Here is a 17,295-nt window from a genome sequence, read left to right on the forward strand (position 1 = left end):
ATCCCCCTCTATTGTTCTTTTCTTTTTTTCATAAAAAATAAATATCTTGCTCTTTTCCTTAATCATGGTAAAAAACTTTGCTTGCCTAAAAAAATGATTCTTATCTTTGTCTTTATTATTCTCTTCAGCATTTCTTTTGGCCTTAAAAGGATATCTGACAGAAGCTAGACGTTATTGGATGCTCAACAAAACTCAAAACTCATAGCTTAGAACTATAGAACAAACTTGAAGCGGATGGATAGCCTCAGATAAAGAAAGATACGTAGAAAAGCACCTCAAGACTCACACCACGGTGATGACTCATGGCTCCTTGACTTGCAATTTGAGTTGTTTAAGCGGGTCTTGCAAGCTATTGTCTCACCAACCAGTGTTGAGGATTAAGTAAAGACAATTATGATGCTATAATAATGAAAGCAAGCTTTCCCCAGGCTCAAACAAAAGCATACTTACTGGTTTAGTAATAGCACTTTTGCTTGACTGCAGGGAGGGGAAATGTTGAAAGGCCAAATAAGTAGTAGCAAAAGTTTCATTTTCTCATAAGAGAAGTCCTTTCAGAATTCCAACTAAGATTAAAAAATTTTTGGCAGAACTCAGAGTGGACAGCGGGGAATAAATTCCAATATGTCTCATTCAAGGATACAGTTGATTGTTCAAGATGAACATGTAATAGATTCGGACTCCATCCACTCTTTTCTTTTCTTCTGCTTTGTTTTCTTTATTATTCTGAGATTATTGGTACTGCTTCAAATCTTGCTTATTTCACTGACTTAAATGGATTGCAAGACTTTGTATCTTAACATCACGTAATTTTGGCAATATAGTCAAAACAAAGGCTGATATAAATGTGACATAACTTTTCATCAATACTATTTTAGTGGTTCAGTAGCATCTCTGAAAGAGGAGAAATAAAAGTTTCACAAATGTCTGAATGGATTCAAAACTTGAACACCTTGAGCAATTTTATTTCAGTATTTCGTATTCAAATACGCTTTTAATTTTTCCAATGAGATGCAAAAATGTATACAGTCATACCATACAAACTATCATAATTGTTCTATTTATATTTTGCAGGTCGTAATGGACAATGGCATTCTCCAAGTCACAATATCAAAACCTGATGGCATCGTTACTGGAATATGTTATAATGGCATTGACAATCTTCTTGAAGTTCTCAATGAAGAAGAAAATAGAGGGTATGGTCATCAGATCATTCTCTGAATTAACTTTCTAAAATTTCAAGAAAATCACAATGCATTTGCTCATATATGACAGAAAAACAGTAAGAAGTTGCTTGACCCTCGATAGAGTCTCATTAATCCTAGACATAATTCATTACAAGACTTTAACATGTGATCCTGCATAGGTACTGGGACATTGTATGGAGCCCAGAAGGAAGCACAGGAACAACAGGAACTTTTGAAAGGCAAATTTCTGCTTGACCACCCCCTTCTCCCCCAATTAAAAGGGAAAAAAATCCCCTTTCTGTCATGCACATGTTATTCTGTATCAAATCTTATTAGGGATCTATATAATGCAGGATCAAAGCCACAACTTTTAAGGTTATTTTGGAGGCCGAAGAACAGGTAGAGCTTTCATTTTCAAGAACGTGGGATACATCGTTAGAAGGCAAGCTAGCTCCTCTGAACATAGACAAAAGGTTCTTGCCTGAAATCATCAATCCTGTCATGTTCAAAATTGATGATTACAGTTGATAACATCCTAATTGTGATGGCATTTCATTAGGTTTGTAATGCTGAGTGGTTCCTCTGGCTTTTACTCCTATGCTGTCTATGAACACTTGAAAGAGTGGCCTGGATTCAACCTTGATGAAACAAGGATAGCTTTCAAGCTCAGAAAGGACAAGTAAACACTTTCCCTGCAACTCCATTCATGTTGAACAAATCTTCTTCCTTCCTAAATACTGAGATACATGCTTTGCTATAGAAAAGAAAACGGCAAATTGACTAATTGCGTTTGCTTGTCATTCCTGAATTTCTTGTATCTTAGTCTCAGACCTAAATGTATCGGTGTGCTAGGTTCCATTACATGGCTATAGCTGACAACAGGCAAAGGTACATGCCCTTGCCTGATGACCGGTTACCAGATAGAGGCCAAGAACTCGCATATCCTGAAGCAGTCCTACTTGTGAACCCTGTGGAGCCAGAGTTTAAAGGGGAGGTACTGCTTCTGTTTCTGCTTCTGCTTCTGCTTACAAAGTCACTATAAACATATATCATCAGAGAATCTTGACAGCATTTACAGTGTTTGGAGTTCAAATGTTATAGATTAATTACTAACTTAGCCAAGAATAACAGGTGTCCATCTCAAACTATAAACTTCAGGTTTAGACCAGAAACTGATCATTCAATCCCCTAACTACACCTCCACCAGTTCAAAAGATTATAGGGTCATCAGATTTGCCTCACAAACTCATGTAAGGAAGTTTTACAATTTTCTCTTTCGTTAGTATTTGATTGATTCCCTTTGTACATCTCCCAGGTGGATGACAAGTATCTGTACTCGTGTGACAACAAGGATCTCAAGGTCCACGGATGGATTTGTATGGATCCACTTGTGGGTTTCTGGCAGATTACTCCAAGCAATGAGTTCAGATCCGGCGGACCCCTTAAACAAAATCTGACTTCTCATGTTGGTCCAACAAACTTAGCTGTACGTAATTTTTAGTCTATTGCACAAGATCTCAATTTTCAAGGTTCATTTTTCTTGGTCGTCCAATTGTTCTTCAAAATCAGAATGCAGAATCCTGCTCAATGGACCAGAATTAAAGATATGATAGTACTTCTATAGTAGCACAAACCCTCTTTAGCAGTAGAAATATAAGCCATGCATACAAATTTCTTGCCACCAAAACAAGAAAATTACCAGCTATTCAGACTAATACAATGCGTGACTTTCTTTCATACTAAAATAAAATGGCAATTTCAGGTGTTTCTCAGTGCTCACTATGCGGGAGAGGATTTAGTGCCCAAATTTCAACGAGGTGAACCATGGAAAAAGGTTTTTGGACCAGTTTTTTTGTATCTCAATAATATTTTGGAAGGAGAGGATCCGTGTTTACTTTGGGAGGATGCTAAGAAACAGGTTTAATTCTTGAACATATTCTTACAAGTTAGTACAATGATTTTACATGATAACAATTATTTTATGCAGAAAGTTAAGGAAGCCATAAAAATCAGTGTATGTGCCAAGAATGATCATACGAGGAACATCTTTCAATACTAAATTTGAACTGTTATGCCAATTTCACGGGGCGTGTGAATATACTACGATTTCTACGTTATGGAACATTCTATCTATGGCACAATTTAAATATTTATCAGCAAACAGATGATGATCGAAGTGAATTGCTGGCCGTATAGTTTTCCATCCTCGGAGGACTTCCAAAAATCAACGCAGCGTGGTAATGTTAGCGGAAGACTATTAGTTCAAGACAGGTGATCAAAACTTCTTGTCAGCAACTGTAGAAACATATATATAAGCAATATATATATATATATATACAGGTGATCAAAACTTTATATATATATATACATATATATATATATATACACATACATAAAGCTTAAATATTGAATTTTATCAATTTTCAAAATGTTCAATTTTTGTAGTAGTAAATTTAAAGTTTAAGCAAAATTAAACACCTCTTGACTTTAGATTTAATGGAAATATTCTTAGTTTGTTCTACCTACATAAAAAAAAATGAACACTTGGAGAAACTCTAGAGTAGAGTTCATTTTTTACTAAAAGGAAAAAATTGCATGAAACCCATTACTCTATTTTCTAAAAATGAAGCTTTAATGCTTGTACAAAAGGTAACTCATGCTCCTCTGAAATTTCATTTTATCACTTACATATTAAACATTTTTAACTTATGTTTTATTAAGACATGTACGTGCTGGTGGAAGATTGGGTGTTGAGTGGTAAGTACGGAGAGATTGTAAGTAAGAAATTCTGAATTAAAAACCTTTCACTTATAATGAGAGAGATATGGAGAGAGACATGCACATGCAAGTGAATATGCAAAATGTCATTTTTAAAATTAATTAAGCAATATAATCATTTAATAAAGCTAATTAATTAATAAAGTTTTTCTAGATTATAATGGATTTCCATGAAATACTGCTTCTCTGTTCAAGTTTTATATCGCCATTGAAAAATCTTCAATTAGATTAGTTGTTCACAACAATTAAAAAGGAAAAATATTGATTTGTGTATTGCGTGGATTCTTGCACCTTTTTTTTTTTTTTTTTTTTTTTGATAATTGGATTCTTGCTACTCTAGGTTCGTCAGTAATGATCCTTTACCAGCCAGTTGTGCTTATGTGGGCTTGGCTCCACGAGGAGACGTGGGATCCTGGCAAAGAGAATGCAAGGTGATACTAATTAGAAGGAAAGCCTAAATATATTACTATGTAGTGATAAACCAAAAAAAAAATAACAAATAGTTATCATTAAAAATGTGCTTCAAACAAACAAATTAAAAAAGAAACAATGGTTTATAGTAATATATACAGAATTATCTTCATCCTATAAGCACTGTCTATTAAGTTTTATTTACTAGAGTGAGTCTAATTATCAAGGTTTTAAAATCCAGACCGTTCATTGAATCAGAAATTTTATTGGATCAAGGGTCACTGATTCAACTATTGACTAATTATTATTGAGCCGATGTTGGCCCATGACGTCATAATTACGGCGCATAAATAATTATTAAGTTATTTTAATTATGATACATACCGCTAAAATAACTTAGAAATTGAAATAATAAAAAATATAGAATAAATAAATTGCTTTTACAATCATAACATATCCAAATGCAATAAAGAAAATTATATTGTACTAAACATGAGCAATAAAAAAAGATAATGAAAAATGAAGTAACTATGATAAAACGTGAAATTTCTTGATTATAAGAATAAAAAACTTGTGAACTAATCAATAAAAATTGGAGTCATAAAGAATTAGGCTACAATATAGATAGTTTAATTTTAATAATGATTTAGTAAATAAAAAGTAACAACATTAGTGAGAAATTTTGAAATGCCTAGACAATTAAGAGCTGGATTGTAGTTTTTAAAAAGTATAATGGCACAAAAAAATAAAATATTGAAATGTCTAAAAGAAAGAATGAGGGTTGGCTGGAAAAAAGTCAAAAGTAGTGGTACCATCACCATGGCTGGCTTCACGACGGTGTTGTTGAAGCTGTCGGCTGCACTTTCTAAGTGAAAAATACAAAACTGGGACAGTTTGATAATAGTCATTCTGGTTCAATGGTTGATTGGCCCGACCGAACGAGTCAACTGGTTCTGACAATATATAGATTGGTTTTTTGAACCTTTTAGGTTTTAGCCCTTAACCTGACTTGAAAAATAATCCAATCGACGGTTCGACCAGACGATCCGGGTTAGGTTTTAAAACCTTGCTAATTACTTTTATCCCAGAATCACAAATAAGATTATATGTGGTGTTTTTTATGCATATCCTTCTTCGGATTCGGAACCTCTCCAGTTGAGGTGCATCCAGTTCCATCTAATTATTTTAGGTATAAATTGTGAGTTTTATATCAACTCAATTATAACTCACGTTTACACCGAAATTTTAATAATTTATGCAATTGAAGAGAATTGGAACCGGAGAGGTCCATTTCACCCTTCCGACTTGTTAGATAAGTTAATTATACTCCAGCTTTTAACGATAGACAATTCGTAGTGATGCATGCAATCAATTAAAGTAAGGGTGCGTTTGATAAAACTGAAATTTGAAATCTGAAGTCTGAATTCATTAAGTTATTGAATATTAAATCTAATATAATTAAATGTATATCATATTCAGTGATAAGTGTATAGCTTATCACTTAATTTTGAGAGTAAGTTTAATCTAGGAAATTCAGTACCACGTAATTAATTTAGATGTTCAAACAGTTTGAGTATGTTAAGATTTGAATCCATTAAATTTAAGTGCTGAATTGAGTTATTAAACAGGCGTCAGTAAGGCATAATCAACTTCTTATCTGGATGACTTGACAGGACTACCAATTTTGGACAAAAGCAGACACCAATGGTAATTTCTCCATCACTAATATACGTACTGGAGACTATAACCTCTATGCATGGGTGCCTGGTTTTATTGGTGATTATAAGAGTGATGTCCCTATCACCATAACTTCAGGTTTAATTTGCTCGAATTTTCAGCTTTTTCTAGTTTTCACTGTTTTTTTTTTCTTTTCCTCTGTACAAGGCCGAAGTTCATCTACATAAATAGTAACATTTACGTTTAATCAGGGTGTAAAATTGAAATGGGTGATCTTACTTATCAGCCTCCCAGAGATGGACCTACAATATGGGAAATAGGCATCCCTAATCGTTCTGCGAGAGAGTTTTATGTTCCTGATCCTAACCCAAATTACATCAATAAACTTTACACCATTCACCTTGACAGGTTAGTTTCATTTGCATGTCTATTATTATTTTGACTTGGGGCCTTAAGGGCTTTGAATATCGTTTTGAGATTAGTAGTATTTTTCAACCAAAAAAAAAATGTGCTACTATAAAAAAAAAAAAATGTTTGCATTTCAACTTACTTTTCGCAATAAATTTAAATTTTTTTTTGAGTATTTAATAGAAATCAACTTGGCTATCAACCATCCCAAATTGTTGCCAATACCCATTTGTTATTACTTAAATTTTTTTTAGTACCATAGCCAAATTCTCCTATGAGCAAATTTCTTAATTTTCAACTTTCAAGTTGCAAGAAGCTTACCAACATGCTGTGGATGTAATTTGGATCCCAAAAGAAGCAAATAAAATTACGCATAATTTAGCACATTTTGCTAAATTGGCCGATCTACTTAAATCGCTTTGAGAGTCTCTTCCCATCGTTGTAAAACAAATGGTGCTGGACGAATTCCAACAACCCCTTTAACAAAATTGTCTATTATTTCTTTTTTTTTTTTCTTTTTTGCCGAATTTATCCTGATCAGGTTCAGGCAATATGGACTGTGGGAGAGGTATACAGAGTTGTATACTCAAAATGACTTGGTGTATACCATTGGCCAGAGTGACTATAGGAAAGACTGGTTCTTTGCTCAATTCAACAGGTAGAACCATCGTTGGTTTCTTGGGTACATTAATTTTTCGTGGTATATGTACATAAAACGCAAGAAAATTGCATGTGTGCAAAAGTTTGTTATGTGCTAGTAATAATAAGCTTATTTATTTATTGGTGATGTATATCATGTTAGTGTGAAGAATATCCTTGACATGAAATTAACTTCACTTTGCACCCCTGAACTCGTATCACTTGTTTACTTTATATTCTAAAATTCGATTTTGAACACTTTGCACTCAAAACTCTTAATTTTAGATATTTTACACCCTAAACTCTCAAGTTTGTCCCGTTTAAGTATAATCAATGATTACGTTTGCAAAATTAATGAGATAAAAAAAAACAATGAAAATTAATGACAATGTACCGTTTTATTCCAACTATGATTCTTTAGTTTTTTTTTTTACCATTTTTAGCACATTATAATTTATTTATATGGTCTCAAATACAAATATTGTTAGCAAAATTAACGAGATAAAAATTAATACAAATTAATGATAATGTATTGTTTTATTCTTGCTATAATACCTTGGTACCTTTTGATTACTTTTGACACATCATCATTAATTTATTGGGGCCTCTATGCATTAATTATATAAAAGTTGTCATTAACTAGATTTAAATAGGATAAACTTGAGAATTTAGATGTAAAGTATCCAAAATTGACAGTTTAGAGCACAAAATATCCAAAATTAAGAGTTTAGGGTACAAAATATCCACAATTAAGAGTTTAGGGAGCAAAATAAAAAAGTGATATCAGTTCGAGAGAATGAAGGTGGAGTTTATCCTAGTGGAAAATTGGCACCGTGAAGTTATGAGAAAAGTTGGTGATTTCTGTGTATGTTGAGATAGTTTCTGAAAACTTCAGGAAAAAGGATGACAATACATATCAAGGAACCACTTGGCAGATCAAGTTCGAACTTGACAGTATCAGTACTGGTGGCAACTACAAATTGAGAGTGGCACTTGCATCTGCAGCACAAGCCATTCTGCAGGTATTTTCGTTAAAAAAAAAAAAAAATTCACAAGTTTCAATTTCATGTTTTCTTCAAAAAAAAAAAAAGAAAAGAAAAAGAAACTGATCTTAAAGGGACTCACCATAAGAAATATTTGGAAGATGAAAAGAAAAAAAGATACATTCAGACTTCTCTCTTGAGGGTTCTGATAATTTCACTTGGCTTCCCCTATTCTGAGTTTTAATCTTACAAAGTCAAAAAAGGCCTTGAAAAATGGCCCTAAATATTTTCAAGCATCAACCTTTAGATATTAATTTACTCAAGCATTTGCAATAACCTATTTAACTCTTTGTAGCCCACCAATCCATAGATGATTTTTTTATTCTAAATTGATTTCATTTATTTGATGCACTCTCAAGTTACTTTTGTGGTTGAATTTTAATTTCTATAAGCCATGGAAGGATAATTTGGAAATGAAAATAATTTATTAGCACTTCAAGTGTTATTTTTACTGGCATGGGCCGACAATCCGTTACATTAAATTTGAAAATAAAGGAGGTACGTATAATATTTAAATCGACTAGACAGTCAAGTGAAATTATCAGAAACCTCTGAAAAGGTTCATGGAATTATCCCAAAAATTTTTAAAAAAACTAATAAACTAAGTTATATGTAGTTTGCCATACAGCAAAATACTCACAATATTCTAACATGTAGGTTCGCGTGAATGATCAAAATACAGAAAATTCTCCTCTATTTTCAAGCGGGTTGATAGGGAAAGATAATTCGATTGCAAGACATGGGATTCACGGCCTCTATTGGCTATTCAATCTCGACGTTCCCAGCACGTTGCTTGTTTCAGGGAGCAATACAATCAATTTGACTCAGGCAAATGGCACCAGCCCTTTGCAGGGACTCCTGTATGATTATATTCGCTTGGAAGGACCCTAATTATTTTTTCTTGAGATACTCTATTTGAGATCCTTTATAAACTGTTGTTAATTCACGGGGCTTGGCTACTTTGTACCTTTGTTCATTTACTTGGTAAATTACTCGAAATTACTAAAAATTTCAAGCAAAAAAAATTGCTTATATATACCTCTTTTTTTTGGTTTGACAAAATTGCTCAAATGTATTATGTATTCCATGTTGATTACTAGGGTAGTATTCTTGGTTTGATATGATATGAGAGTATTTTAATTTCAGCTACTCTTTGAGGTAGAATTTAATTTGTTGCTTATTGAAAAATCGAAATTCAAGAAACAAAAGCAACAAGAACTTTGAAAAAAGAAAATTGATCTTTGAAATCAATTCATAAAATCATGCCCTCAACAAAAATTGATCTTTGAAATCAAAACATAAAATCATGCCCTCCGGGGCTTGGTCTAACCCTGGTTCGAATCTTGCTACCAGCAAGTTATGGAGGGTGGATAATAGTCTGCGGGATTCACTTCCTGCGGGACACACCTTAAAAAAAATCAAAACATAAAATCACGTGAAATAACCGAACAAGACCACCATTTAAACTCCAAATCCGTGGTAAGAGAGACAATAATGCCTTTACTCTCTGCTTTAAAGAAAAGAATCAGTTTTGCATCCAAAATTTATAACCACAGTTAATTTTCTGTTTCAAATACTTCTAGTGTGTATGTATTGACTCCTTTGATTGGGAATAAGTAGAGTGGTCATAATTTTATTAATTAATTTTGATGATTAAATTTAAAAAAAAAAAACGTTGAGTCACTTCTACAATCAAATAATATATGAGAGGAAGCCAAGTAAAACAATGCGCATATTGTAACAAAGGCAAGGATGTTAAAGAAAAACCTAAAGTCAGCAAAATTTGATTGGATGTTTGGTGGCTGCTTGCTTTTGAGATGATCATAGATTCTAGAGGATGAAAGTATGCCACGCGAGGTGAGGAAGATAAGAATCAATTATGAAGCTCGGCTCCTATCAATAGGTCATTATACGAGATTTCTTCTAAATTTATATGAGTGTGCATATTACGCATCCATTTAGCTCGATGATAATTCAGTTCCTATCGATTTCTTTAAGTTTCGTTGAGCCTCTCCCTCTCTAGTGTAAATTGGAATAAAAGTAGGAATAAATTAAATTAGCTGTTGCCCTCTGGTTAAAAAAAAAAAACCATGAAGCTTGGACAATGTACTAATGACTAATGATGTTAAATTGGAGCATGCGTGCATAAAAAGGCTGGCTTTTACGTTATTGACCTGTCAGGGCATCAAAAGGATTGAAATGGGTGATATATATATTGTTGACACAATAATTGTTATTTTATTTTTATTTCTACTCTATACTAAAGGTTACGGGTGAATTTGAAAAGATCATTGGAAAACTCAGAAATGACTGAATGATCTTTTCTTTGGTAGGGAAAGATCCAAAAAGATTATCTGGACGACCTTTCGAACCAGACAGGGTGCTGGTTCAATGTCTAGAAATCCTAATTTGAAATCATTGAGAAGATACATTTGGTTCTTTATAGAAAACGTATGACGTATCCAGTTTGAGGTCACGAGCAATTTGGAACAATTTATTGCCGAGATTGGTTCGGATTACAAAAGCTATTTTTTTTTTCCAGTATTCACTTTTTTCTTTTTAATGTATAAAATCACTAGTTCATTCGAAAAGGAAAAAAGCAAGGGAAAGATGTGGGACAGTGTAACCCTTATGCGAAATTTCATGGAAGCTGTTTTTTGGATTGATGTAGATTTCTCAAAAAGTTGATTAATCGCTATCAACAAAAGCTTGTAGTAAGATATTGTTGCCTATTGAAAAATCTAAATTCAAGAAACAAAAGCAACAAGAACAAGGAAAAAATAAAAACAAATTAATTTTTGAAATCAGGACCTAAAATCATGTGAAACAACCAAACAAGAACACCATTTAGGCTCCAAATCCATGGTGAGAGACAATCCCTTCAATGTCTACTTTAAGCCAAAAAAAAAAAAAATTTATAACTACAGTCAAGTTTCTGTTTCAACTACTTTTACTGCGTACTGGTTGACTACTTTAATTCTGTTTCCTCGATGAGCTGTCCTGATTTGATATAAATTTCACAGAACATTAATGTTTTGTGTCATGAAAAGAATCATTTCCTTGTTCGTATCATAAATTTCCTGGATGCCCAAATCAATTTTTTTCAGCCCTGAAATTTTCCCATTCCTATTTGCATGTATAAAGGTAAAAAAAACTGATGAATCTGTTTTGGTTTTACAGAAAGAGCCAACCAGCACCTTGAATGAGCCTATGGCTGCCACAGGAGTTCAGTTGCATATTGAAGCTGATCATGTAATTTTTTTTCCCTTCTTCCTCGTTAATCTGTGTTCAGATAGCAGAAATGAAACTTTTCTTCTGATGTCAATGCGATTATCATTACTTCTTGCAGGCTGTCATAGATAATGGTATAGTAAAAGTCACGTTATCAAATCCTGGGGGACTCTTGAGAGGAATAGAGTATGGTGGAATTGACAACGTGCTGGAACTTAACAACCAAGATTTGAATGGAGGGTATAATCTTGATTTTGTGGACGTAGAGAATATATTTGAGCACATTTTTATGGATGCAGATGCATCAGAAAGGATCAACCATTTCTATTTCTTGTGCTGTTTTCTGTTTTATGCCTTCATCCAACTATTAGCAAGTCTTATTTTCTTTTTGTTGTAAATGAAATACAACTGAACTCTCAACTATTGCAACCTTGAAGGACTAATGCTTGATGCTTATGGAAATAACAGGTTCTGGGACCTCAACTGGAGTGAAGCAGGAAGTCCAGGCACCAGGGGTAAATTTGATACGTATGTCTTCCCTGATACTCACCTTTTTTTTCCCTCTCTGATTCCCTGCAGTATGCATGAGCTTATTTCTGCTAGAAGCAGTTAATTTTTATTCTTTCTTGCTTCTCCTACTGCGTTCCTTTCTGGGTTAGAGTAGATAAGCCAAATTGAGCTTTCGGTTCTTTTCTCTTTGTAATATACCTTCAAATTTAGGCCATAAAGGTAGTATTAGGGGGAAACCCCATATGTGCTATTAAATCAGGAAAATATTTGAGCTTGTCTGTTTCTATGCATTCTTTTCTGCCAGTCAAAACCAAAAATCAAAGTGATTATACAGATGAGTATAATACATAACTCTACCAATTTTACATGGGGAAAAAAAATAACTTTTTGTTGTTTTGCAGGATAGAAGGAACAAGTTTAAAGGTTATAGTGCAAACAGAGGATCAGGTTGAGCTCTCATTCACAAGAATCTGGAGCCCTTCAGTGAAAGGAGATCAGGCTCCTTTATCTATAGATAAAAGGTATTACTTGTAGTCACTAACTTCCATTCATAATTTATCATTCTGATTCGTTATGGTCACAGTGGAAGATGATTGTTGATAAAGAATTATTTGTAGGTTTGTGGTGCTTCGTGGTTTCTCTGGTTTTTACTCCTATGCCATATTTGAACACTTAAAGGACCTGCCTGGTTTCAATCTCAACACAACCAGGATTGCCTTCATGCTTAGGAAAGACAAGTAAGATATTTCATCCATCTTTCCTATCGTCCGAAAAAAAAAAACCATGAAATGGGATTTGTTAAAACACTCTAATTTGAAGTGGAGGAAAACTTTATATGATTTGTGCACAGATGAAATGAGTCAAATGAAAAATGCAGATCCTAAACCATCACAGTTTTACCTGGAAAACAACTTTTGCCAAATAGAAAAATCTTCATTGATGATTATTTAACATTTAGCTACACAGGACTACTGTGTGACAATGGTGCTTTTACATGCCAGGTTTCACTACATTGCCATAACTGACACCAGGCAAAGATTTATGCCACTTCCTGATGACAGGCTACCACCAAGAGGACAACAATTGGCCTACCCAGAAGCTGTGCTTCTTGTTGATCCAATAGAGCCAGAATTCAAAGGACAGGTACATCTGAGATTGGCCATAATGTTCTCCTAAAGTAAATTGACCGTCTAGCCTGTTTATTCCATTGATCACCTTCTATGCAGGTGGATGACAAGTATCAATACTCACTTGAGAACAAAGATAATCGAGTTCATGGATGGATATGTTTTGATCCACCTGTTGGCTTCTGGCAAATTACTCCCAGCAATGAGTTTCGAACTGGAGGACCACCCAAACAAGACCTAACCTCCCATGTCAATCCAACCACCCTAGCTGTAAGTTGCTGATGATGAAGGATTTTGCTGTTGGCTTTGAACAATTTTAGTTGCATCACTGATGGAGAAAAATTACACATGGTTTGTAAATAGAGCATGCAGCTTCAAGCAATACATTTCATGTAGTCAAAGCAATAATATTCGACAGCTGAATGCGTCACACTTGTTTCTTTTTCTGTATTAAACTAGACTTAAGAAAATTTCAGGAGTAAAAGATCTTAAGCTCAAGCTCCAACAAAGTATAGATTATAGTTTTACATATTTGCGTGTACTCCTCTCTCTCACTTATGTCAATTGGTTTCAAGAGCATTCCACCTGTTTTTCGCGACTTTCACTTTCGACCCAAAAAAAAAAAGATAAAACTTCAGAATAATTTGTATCAACGGTTCTAATTGTATTTTTGCATCCTGATATTTAGATATTTGTAACTTCACATTATGCTGGGGAAGATCTTATTGTAAAATTTGAAGACGGAGAGGTGTGGAAGAAAGTCTTTGGACCTGTTTGTATATATCTTAATTCTGCGCCAAAGGGAGCAGAAGCACAAGATCTGTGGGACAATGCCAAAGAACAGGTGAGGCCTTGGCCCAATAAATTGCGTGACAATTTTTGATTTCTATATGAGGTGCTAGTTAAATTGATTTCCAGATGAACAAAGAAGTCCAGTCATGGCCTTACACATTCCCAGCCTCCGAAGATTTCCCTAAGACTGATCAGAGGGGAACAGTTAGGGGTAATTTGCTAGTACAAGACAGGTTTGCATCATATGTTAGTTATAATCATATTAGTTTGTAGATAACGTTTTGCAAACTTGGTTATACAATCTACTAGTTTTGTCAATTCAGATTACAGATTCATGCTATTAAGTAATCTCTTTTCAAAGGGTGTGTAGCTCGATGTATATACTTGTATTAGTCATTCTAAATATATAAACAGTAGTATTACTAGAAATATAGTCATGCTTAGCAATAAACTTATTCTGAACTGAGTAGGTGTGTTAACAAGGAAGCTATGCCAGCAGCAGGCGCATATGTTGGGTTAGCACCCCCTGGAAATGCCGGGTCCTGGCAGAGGGAGAACAAGGTATTTAGTCTTGAAAACCATGTCAGATTATCAGTCCTTCTGAAACTTAGGTTGTATTTTCTTAGTTCAAATCAGGTGCTGATAGTTGTGGCATTTTCTAACTCTACCAGGGCTATCAATTTTGGACAACAGTCGACCAAAGTGGCTCATTTGCCATTAGCCATATACGTCCTGGTGACTATAACCTTTATGCTTGGGTGCCTGGATTTATTGGAGACTATGAGTATGATGCTGCAATCAGCATATCACCAGGTCTCAAATAATTTGAATGAACTTTGAATTGGAATTTATGACATTGTTCTGACCAGTGGCATAATTCTTAAAGCAGGGTCCAACATTGATGTTGGTGAGCTCGTTTATGAGCCTCCAAGAGATGGTCCTACATTGTGGGAGATCGGCATTCCTGATCGCTCTGCTGCAGAATTTTATGTTCCTGATCCAAATCCAAAGTATATCAATCCACTTTATGTTAATCATCCAGATAAGTGAGTTCTTCTTCCTGCTTGTACAAGTATGCATATCCAAGTCCGGTAAGTGGCTACTCATCAAGCCATTATACCCTATACGTCAAAAAAAGAACAGCTGGACTATTACTTATTTACTTCTTGCTTGAAGAGTTGGTGCTTAACTATTTTCATGCATGGAGACTAATGGAAAACTCCATATCTTGACATTATTTCTGTCATTGCATATCAATTCCTGACAATTATCTCCTTTTGCAGGTTCAGGCAGTACGGATTATGGGAGAGATATGCAGAACTATACCCTGAAGAAGACTTGGTCTACACTGTCGATGTCAGTGACTATAAGAAAGACTGGTTCTTTGCTCAAGTTAACAGGTGATCCAGCCATTTGATTCCAATTGCAAATAATCGAAATCTTAACAAAAAGGATTACCTTTTCTTTTTACAAGAACTCCACATCTGTTAGTAAAATGGTGGTTATAGTTGCACTATATTAATTTGGATCAGTCTGGCTCACCAAAACAAGAAAATTCTTCAACATGGCTAACTAGATCAGTTCCGAAGTACTTGTAGAAATGAAGTCTTTATACATATTAATTAAGTTTCTGGTCTACAAAACCATTGATCAACTCTATATTAATTCCCTTATGGTTGTTGTGTAGGAAAGTAGGTGAGGGCACCTATAAGAGCACAACTTGGCAAATCAAGTTCAAGATCGACAATGTTGATCAAACTGAAACCTATAAGTTGAGGATTGCACTTGCATCTGCACACAATTCTGACTTGCAGGTAATATTCATTCTTTCATGTGTTTATCATGTGAATGCAAAGACCTAATACACACCAGCAAATTGCAGTCCAGAGGGCAAAGGGACCCTTAATCTACTTTTTTGACTCATTACTAAACCTTGAGACTAAAGTTTGACATTTCTTTGAAGGTTCGGGTCAATGATGAAATGGCAAATCCACCTTTGTTTTCAAGTGGAGTAATTGGTACAGACAATGCGATAGCAAGGCATGGAATTCATGGCCTATATTGGCTGTTCAATATTGACATACCAGGTTCTGAACTCTTGGAAGGGGATAATACTATCTTTTTGACACAAGCAAAAAGCAGCAGTCCTTTCCAGGGAATTATGTATGACTACATTCGTTTGGAAGGACCCTTATCATTGAATCCCTAACAAAATTTAGTGTACATCATCTTGGTATAGAAAGTTTTAACGATCATTATTCATATTTTGTATTGAACCTAAAAGGCTAAAACTGGTTCAGCAACTAGGTCAGATGAAATCATTTTTGATGGAGTTATCCTTATGTTTTTCCATTTTTTCCATTCTGCTCTTGTTTTTGCACCCTTGTTGAGGGAATAATTCTCACTGTATTCCTGTAGCTATACAACTTGATGTCCTACGGAAAGGTACAACTGTCTGGTTTTCCCTAGGCAATTATGCATTATAGTTGATTCCAAACATGGATTTGAATTGGTGTGCTTAAAGTGGCAACTAACACTCCCTAAAACAAAAGTGCTTACACCTACAATCCCTAAAATCAAGATTCATACTCTTTACTGTATATATAGCAATGATAATAATGATTGTTTCTTTTTTCTGCCTAAAGCATACTAACCACTTTTCAACATTTAGCTATAGTGGTGTGCTTATATTGGCAGCTAACGAGTTCAATGTGCATGAAGTGGCAAATGATTCAATATTGTGTAATCTGTAGCTGGTAAACCGCTGCAATGATTGTGCTTGTAATAGAAAGAAAGGGCTGATGGGAACTGGAAAGAATTTGCAAATCTATCTGTTTGGATTGTAAGTTATTTGGGATATTTTTACTGTAGCACTTTTTGTGATGTGATGTATGTGAGATAAAAAGATATTGGGAAGATAAAAAGGTGTATTAGAAATTGTAAAGATGATGTAAGCAAATAAAATTGGGGAAATATGAAACAATCCAAACAAACCATTTTAAGACTTGTGTAATGTTCAAACATTCTTTTCTTGTCACTAGTAATAGTTCACGTGCTTTTGTACGTGATTGTAATATCTTAAAATATATTATTTTTTAGATACTAAAAATTTTTTATGAAAATTTAATCATCAATATCATAGTATAGTATTTTTATGTTTTTTTTTAAGTTAGTTACTTTTAAAAATTTTATTAAATGAAAAGAGACTGAAAACATTCTAATGTAATTGACATAGTTCTTTAGGATTGAATTTGGAATTATGAAGCAAACACTTGTTGATTTATAGCTTGAACTCTAACATATAAAATATTGATAACATCATATTTTACCAAAATTATTGTATATTCATGATTCTATTGCATATAAACCACAATCATCACAATTTTTTGCAAACGAAGAATATAATTAAGTTAAAAAAATAAACATATATGTAATTTGAATTCTTTGTATTACGTTAATTCTATTTTTGTCAATAATGGAATATAAATGATACAC

General features: G+C 33.9%; 2 protein-coding genes across 4 annotated transcripts; both read left to right on the top strand.

Moving 5' to 3' along the window:
• The first annotated feature begins 609 nt into the window (after nucleotides 1–609).
• LOC113749897 (probable rhamnogalacturonate lyase B) lies at nucleotides 610–9,031 on the top strand. 2 transcript variants are annotated; one of them, XM_027293773.1, is made up of 15 exons: nucleotides 610–663; nucleotides 1,072–1,193; nucleotides 1,364–1,423; nucleotides 1,538–1,657; nucleotides 1,744–1,863; nucleotides 2,037–2,178; nucleotides 2,500–2,670; nucleotides 2,947–3,102; nucleotides 3,349–3,455; nucleotides 4,303–4,393; nucleotides 6,047–6,188; nucleotides 6,302–6,458; nucleotides 7,000–7,116; nucleotides 7,993–8,119; nucleotides 8,798–9,031. In XM_027293773.1, exons 1-15 carry the CDS (start codon nucleotides 622–624, stop codon nucleotides 9,029–9,031), a joined length of 1,908 nt encoding a protein of 635 aa, XP_027149574.1. In that variant the 5' UTR covers nucleotides 610–621. The 2 variants fall into 2 exon arrangements, with proteins under 2 accessions (XP_027149574.1, XP_027149575.1); XM_027293774.1 differs by having other exon boundaries at nucleotides 1,759–1,863.
• Nucleotides 9,032–11,169: 2,138 nt separating this feature from the next.
• Nucleotides 11,170–16,285, top strand: LOC113750214 (probable rhamnogalacturonate lyase B). 2 transcript variants are annotated; one of them, XM_027294191.1, is made up of 15 exons: nucleotides 11,170–11,392; nucleotides 11,490–11,611; nucleotides 11,840–11,899; nucleotides 12,283–12,402; nucleotides 12,499–12,618; nucleotides 12,883–13,024; nucleotides 13,108–13,278; nucleotides 13,697–13,852; nucleotides 13,927–14,033; nucleotides 14,271–14,361; nucleotides 14,472–14,613; nucleotides 14,690–14,846; nucleotides 15,084–15,200; nucleotides 15,488–15,614; nucleotides 15,764–16,285. In XM_027294191.1, the coding sequence occupies exons 1-15, from the start codon at nucleotides 11,225–11,227 to the stop codon at nucleotides 16,007–16,009; spliced, it is 2,046 nt and encodes a 681-aa protein (XP_027149992.1). In that variant the 5' UTR covers nucleotides 11,170–11,224; the 3' UTR covers nucleotides 16,010–16,285. The 2 variants fall into 2 exon arrangements, with proteins under 2 accessions (XP_027149992.1, XP_027149993.1); XM_027294192.1 differs by having other exon boundaries at nucleotides 13,945–14,033.
• Nucleotides 16,286–17,295: the final 1,010 nt, after the last annotated feature.

Source organism: Coffea eugenioides, chromosome 10 (genome assembly GCF_003713205.1).
Source record: "Coffea eugenioides isolate CCC68of chromosome 10, Ceug_1.0, whole genome shotgun sequence".
Taxonomy (NCBI): Eukaryota; Viridiplantae; Streptophyta; class Magnoliopsida; order Gentianales; family Rubiaceae; genus Coffea; species Coffea eugenioides.

Coding starts and splice junctions, on each gene's coding strand:
- LOC113749897 (XM_027293773.1), top strand. CDS start 622: ATGTCTCATTCAAGGATACAGTTGATTGTTCAAGATGAACAT. Junction 2,671..2,946: donor TTGGTCCAACAAACTTAGCT/GTACGTAATTTT, acceptor TGGCAATTTCAG/GTGTTTCTCAGTGCTCACTA. Junction 3,103..3,348: donor GGGAGGATGCTAAGAAACAG/GTTTAATTCTTG, acceptor ATCAGCAAACAG/ATGATGATCGAAGTGAATTG.
- LOC113750214 (XM_027294191.1), top strand. CDS start 11,225: ATGCCCAAATCAATTTTTTTCAGCCCTGAAATTTTCCCATTCCTATTT. Junction 11,612..11,839: donor AACCAAGATTTGAATGGAGG/GTATAATCTTGA, acceptor TGGAAATAACAG/GTTCTGGGACCTCAACTGGA. Junction 14,362..14,471: donor CCTGGCAGAGGGAGAACAAG/GTATTTAGTCTT, acceptor TAACTCTACCAG/GGCTATCAATTTTGGACAAC.